Raw genomic sequence first — 6,670 nt, forward strand, 5'->3', positions numbered from 1 at the left:
TGTGGCATCCTTCTCCCTGCGTAAGAAGTTTCATGCTTATAGATGCTCTTTCCAAACTCTTAATCAAGAAACACTTGGATCAGCACCAATGGCTTTGACCGTCATGAGATTAATCTCTTAACACAACGAAAAACTAATTTCTTCCTGTAAGTACCTCCACTCCCATTTTGGGAACTGTACCTTTGGGTAAGACTAAGAGCAGCATTCCAACACAAAGGAGGCATTAATGCTTGCCTAAGCATAAGGCAGATCCCATTACCACAAGCACTGTACTAACCAAGAGGAAAAGCTATCTCCACATTCAAGAGCATAAAAGAAAGGGTGGCAAAGACATATGGGCTGTGGATGTGCTACAGCATGTGTGCACAGTGACTGGAGGTGACAGAAGGCCACGTGTCAAAAGTGCTAGAGCTTTTACACTTCACTACAGTCTGACAGCCTTTTCCCTGGAATGGGAATGAAGGGCTATCAAATTTGAGTACAGGAAGAACAGTGGGACAGGGCTGTGAGAATCTGTGAGAAAAATGTAAACATGGAAAAGTGAGAAAGGAAAGAGAGTAAAGGCATCATGGGAAAGGTAGCAGTGTGAAACACTCGGGGTGAAACACTGGCAATACACTGATTTGGGGGAAGGATGACAGAAATATCCCAGAAGTAAGTGAGTGGTGTCATCTAAATCTCCTCTTCTCACCCTCTTGCTGCTCACAAAGTAAAAGCTAAAAAAACCATTTAGATAAACGCAGATGATTTTGGTAAAGGGCAGGTCCTCATTTTCCTCCCTTTCCTTGCTGTCTGCTCCCCCATTCCACCATCGTTCATGCCTGAATGCAACACTCTTAAATCAACAGGGCCTCAGTTTATGAGAGCATCGTCCTGAGCATCCTGCATTTTTCACTCCTTCCAACAGGATTACTTGGCAATTCTCTCTTCAGCTACCTGCAGATATGAATTCATCAATGGCTTTTTGAGTAGCAGTAACTTTGCTTACAAATGGCTTGCTATTTTCCCAACACTCTGACCCAGGTCTTGCCAAGTAATTCTGAGGTGTTTGTTGTTTTACGACACAGATCAGCTAGTGCCTACTGTATGTAACAGTTCACGCATTAGCAAACTGGCAATCACTTTTCTCTAGTGAATCTCATTTATTACCACTTGGTTTTGTCTTGGAGTGTACCATCTCTAATTTATTATACAAATTGGCTAGGATAGGGGATATCTGCTAGGATACAAGAAAAGTAACCTCCAGGAATGGTATAAAGCATCCTTTCGAAGAGCCACCTGACAAATTTCAACAAGCACTTCTTATGTAGCTTTGCAACATGAAGTTAGATGCTTGTATTTCTTGTGGCTGAGTCTTGGTTAAACCAGAAAACTTCCCCCTCAAATTAGATGGACAAGGAACAACATCAAATTTTTGCAGCTGACTGCCAGCAGAATTTGGAAGCTATCAACAAGATCCAAAGACAAACACAATGTAAGCCCTTGTGTTTAGGCATGGCTCATTCCTCTCAGGCAGTTATCTGTCTCCTGAGGCAAAGAGATGGGCAATATTTTTCATCTCACTTGAGTAACTACATCTTTCAGGCTATTTTGTTGGAGTAATTCTGGTTGTCACCATGTACATTAATAGCTCAGATCTCTCAACTGCTGTGGGAAATCTCTCAGGCCTCCACCTCTGTGCATTCCCAATTACTTTTAAGTCCTTAGAAGTGAAAGACTCTCTTGGCTTTTGCAACTGGCTGAGGCTTGAAGAAGATGGAGACATAGCTGAAGCTTTTCTTCTGGGCTCTTTAAAGTACTGTCGTTTTACAATTATGTTGTTCTCAACCTGGTTTTGTTACTGAAGTGACCACCAGCAGCCAAACATGACTCCCCTCTACCAGGCAGATCATTTCCATTACCCAGAAGTTACTGTTACTTCAGTAATGTATATCAGAGAGGACACTGCAAGTCATCAGTCATCCTATCTCCTCCCACAGAAGCATCTTAGCTGAATGTTAGTAACCCCTAACAGACTAAATAGCTTCAGACTTGCTCACTGATTCACCACATAAGAAAAGAACCAACACTATAAAGGCAGCTGGGTCGGACTTGCACAGATTGCCCTGCAGGTCAGATTCAACAGATCCTGCCGCGATACACTGCAGAGACAAGAGATGTTTTCAGCTGGTTTCACCAGGCTGGAAGAACTTGGGCTCACAAATTTCTTGTTCTGTCAAGGTCAAAGACACTGTATTTTCATAGCTTATATTCTGACAACTCCCATTCCAGCCAGTGAAGGCTACAGTGGTCTTATCACTGGATGTTCACATCCAAACCCTACCAAGGGAAGGCGTGTAGTTCAAGGGAGTAATTGTCTGTACAGCTAACACACAAAAGGAAATGAGGCGATAGCAAACCATCCTCACAATCATTTCCTACACAGACTTGAGGTTGCTTCCTGTAGTAGAGGCAGCACAAGTCAGAACAAGGCACTTCGGGCTGCCCTACTGATTTTTGTCAATGTTTTCTGAACTTTAGAAACCTTTGACGTTACACACATGCCCTCTTCCCACCAAAGACATAATACTTTATATCACTTTTCTTTAGCAACCTCAATGCACTTTCTTCAAATAGTAACTACTATTTAATGTTTCTCTTCAAGTACACTCAGAAATGGCTGTTCTGAGTCAAAACACACAATTTTTAAATTCAGGTACGTGTTCTGAGATAAGACAACTTCATAGGGGCAAAGAGACCTCACACTGCCCTAAATCACGAAAGTTCATCATCAGAGATGTACACCATAAATGATCACCATGTCAGAAAGCTTAAATATTTCCCAGAATTATTCTGCCTTCTCATTTAAAGCCATTTAAATTTTAGTGAATATATTTCCTATATAAATAACAGTGAATAGCTAACAAAGAATAAATAAGTTTAACAGAATCAACTTCCAGACTAGCAATGAAAATGAGCCTATCAGCAGAATCGATTTGTAAACTGTATACCAATCAACAACAGAACACTATTACAACAGTGCCTGGCTCCCACTTAGCTAAAGATTTCTGAATTGAAGCCTGCAATAAGGCTGTGTTATTGATTTGCTCTAAGAAAACCAAATATTAGAGATACTCACTTTCACCAAAATAATTCTTGCTAGCTCTTCACATACAGGCTTTTCTTCATCCTTCTTCAAACCTTCCAATTCAAATAAGGTATTGTAATTTTCCAGCATTTTTGTCATTATCTTGTTGCAGATCTCCTGTTCTTTTATACCTTCAAATCCGGAGGCCACGCTAAAGTTGGACAGAACACAAAGCAGAGTGTTACAGGTACTCAATATACAAAAGTTCCTGCACAGAGATCTGTAACATTTCAGTTGTGGACACAGGCTGGCTAGCAGGCACAGGAAACTTTGTCTTGGAAAGAAGGATTGTGCCTGTGGTGGTAACAACTATCATGGTTTGTTTGCAGTTTTTCTTGCCGATATTAAATACCATATCTCCTGGTCAAACTATCTACTCCACAGAATCTAGGAAGAGATCTAATTGAAACAACCACCAAATGAGGTACCACCAACTTTGCTAAAAGTTGGGTTCATGACTGCAACATAGACAACACGAAGCATTTAAGTGCTCCAAGTTGTTCATGGGAAGAGTCAGATTCCTCCACAAAGTGGCCTGTGATACCCTCAAAGGTATACAAGAAGGATGAATCAAAAAAAAAAAAAAAAAAAAAAAATCCCACATGCTGAGCAGAACATTGAAAGTAAAAGTTAAGCAAGATCTTTGCAGCTCCAGGTGACCCCAAGCTGTACACAAGATTTCTTAACCTAATTTTTGAGTTGCCATTTCTTTGGAAATCAGCCTCAAAACTCGCAGGATTTTTTAAAACATGGAGATGGAGGCTGCCTTCTGCAGAACAGCCTAACAGATTCATATAAAAGGAGGTTCCCAACATCCACTTTCTGGGAGAACAACCAATTACTCAGCTGCAGAAGCAGCGACCTCTTGCTCTCTTCAAACACGCAGCCAGGAATTGCCTGCCACAGACCTTAAAGGCACACACAAATGAAAAAGCAAGATCCTGATTTGGAAGAATTCCAGTCTATGCTCCTTTACCTTCCTTATGTGTTTCACACAACCCTGTCATGTGGTATATAATGCATATTACTCACACAATTCACTGAAGCATCTAATGATCATCTGCTGAAATGTAGGCTTTCTGCACGTTTTATTGGACTTCGGTGTCCAAAACTGACTTAAATTATTTTTTAATGCAAAAGTAAGATGTATAAAGAATCTTCTTCAGCATTTAAAATTTCTCCAATCATCCAGTTTCCCACTGCACAGTATTTTCCAGCAGATGCATTCTCCTCGCAACCCACAGAGTGGCTGCATGGATGTGAATTTTCTAAGGACCTTATAAAGTGGCAGATCAAGAGATACAGAAAACACAGGAAATATTTAAAGGGAAGAAGCAGGGGAGGAAAAACCAGAAACTAAAAGTTTCAAGTATTTTTTGACTGAGGGCAACTAGTGGTTGTACGAGAGGAAGAAACAACCAAAGGACAGGATGAGTGTGACAGCCTCTCTAATATCCAGCTCCAAGAGAGCAGAGAGAAAGACAGAAAACCCAGCTGGTTCCCTCCTCCCTCTTCACCACTCTCTTCCTCTCTCCCTCTTCAGCTGGGAGAGCCGAGTGAAGACACAGAGCAGGCCGTAACTAAGGCGATGGCTCTTCAGTAGCTAAAATTCGGGTCAATGGACAGTCACTTCCCCTGAGAGTAACCGTGTGTGCAAGAGTAACTGCAAGTGTTAATACTCCACACAATTAGCCCAGTGACAGAAAAGACAACGATTTATATTCCTATACGTTTGTACTGTTGTTCCTCAAGGGCTGTATTTCTCTGTATACTTGACCTTTGGCTTCCAACACAATAAATCTGAACAATCCAAGTTGGAAGAAAACAGTGCACTAAATCTCAAACCATCATATTTTCCTTTTTTGAGCTGTTTGACCTTGCCGTTTACATTTTCCTGTATCTTACATCACACTTCATTACAAGGAATCCAAATAGTCATTTTCTCCCTTCTTCTAGTCATTAGAAATAGAGACAGCACGAGATAAAACTTTCATTAGAACATCACCAGTACAGTTTGTCAAAGAATAAGTAAGGAAGCAGAGGAAGTAGTGGGTAAAGGTAGTAAGGGTTGAAAGTTTAGGAGATGAGATACGCTACAGAGAACATGATGTAGATAACTAGGATGAGAAGAAGAGAATTAAAATGAAGTCTAAATGTCTGGAAAGTGGTCCAACAGTGAGATTCATTCAATTGTTAAACAGCTTCAGTTATGGAGTAGGAGGTAATATGTTTAAATACTAAAATGTCACTGAAAATCCCTTGTTGAAAGCAATCCTTCACTATCAGCAGATGGGCTTTATCTTCTCTGACACTGTGCATTAACTACACAGATTCCGATGCTGATTTTAGATATGAGTGTGAATTTCTGACAGAAAAATCTCAGCTCTTCCTGCTTCTGCAGTGTAATTGCTGACAAGGTGGATGCCAAGTCTTCTTTCCTTGTCCCACAGAAACACCCCATACACTGCTCTGAACTGACAACGCAAAGTGAGAGGAGTGTTCACTTCAACCACCTCCTGATATTTAATTTCTGCAGCTAGTCTCTCTAGGGGCTGCCTGTAACCAGCAGTAAGACAGCCCCTGCCAAGCACTCCAGAGCTCTGAATTGCATCCTGAGGATCTCTCTCTGGCTGCTTGGCCAATAAGCGGGCTAAGCCCAATGCCTAAAGTTCAGTGCTTCAAGTTCTTTCCTACTCTTGTCAAATCTTTGTTGATACAGATGGTCACTGTACCAACAAGTTAAGGCTGCATCCATTAACATGGGAGAAAAGAATATGTGAACTGTTGCTCACAATCCTGAACTACCTTGAAAAGATCAAGATCTGATGAAACACATAGCTGAATTACCAGATGGTGAAAAACTTCGTTTAAATAAAAATCTACATCTGTAATCCTGACATATTTGGGTCTTCTAAAAAATGCATTAGGCGTTTAAGTGTCAAGCCTTGCTTTACCTGCCTCTTTTCCTACATAAGCATTTATTTCAATGCGTGTCACAACTGCAGGGGTGGCTGCATTCATACACAGCCACAAGAGCCCTTGTTTTCATCTCCAGTGAACTCTGCCTTTCTCAGTCTTCTACTATGGAACGATGTGATTTCGCCCCCTTACGCTCAGGCCCTATACCTTACAAACACTGTTACATCTTTTCTATGCCATCTTAGGAGCAGGGATCAGTCAAGGCAACAACTATGCAGCTCTTAAGAAGTATGCTTTGGTTTAATCTTAGGAATGCCAATTGCAATTCCAAACCACATCTCTGCATTCTACACCAACAAGTATGCAGAGGTAATTTTTAAACTTTCCTGAACAAAGTGATGAGTAAACTAAACATTATTCTAATAGCCATTTGGGAGTTTCAGTCACAGAGATTTAGCCATTGGACTCAGATTCTTCTAATTTATTTTGTTTGTTCTAAACTCTACTAATACATTTAGACAGGAATTCCCAGACTGCCCATACAAAAGTAATCTTTATAAATTGTTTTGCTTTTCCTTGTCAGAAATTTGCACTATTGTGCTTCCACTAACTCTCATATTCATG

The 6,670-nt window shown here is 40.7% G+C and overlaps 1 protein-coding gene across 1 annotated transcript in view; it reads right to left on the minus strand.

Annotated features, from left to right (window-relative positions):
* Positions 1-3,118: 3,118 nt before the first annotated feature.
* FAM13A (family with sequence similarity 13, member A) overlaps positions 3,119-6,670 on the minus strand; it is a gene marked incomplete at its 3' end in the record, with an annotated part of 16,651 nt that continues 13,099 nt past the window's right edge. The window contains exon 5 of the mRNA XM_010154692.1: positions 3,119-3,278. Within this exon, the coding sequence (XP_010152994.1) occupies positions 3,119-3,278 (160 nt within the window). The remainder of the gene's footprint in view (positions 3,279-6,670) is intronic.

This window comes from Eurypyga helias, unplaced genomic scaffold, assembly GCF_000690775.1.
Source record: "Eurypyga helias isolate BGI_N326 unplaced genomic scaffold, ASM69077v1 scaffold3427, whole genome shotgun sequence".
Classification (NCBI taxonomy): Eukaryota; Metazoa; Chordata; class Aves; order Eurypygiformes; family Eurypygidae; genus Eurypyga; species Eurypyga helias.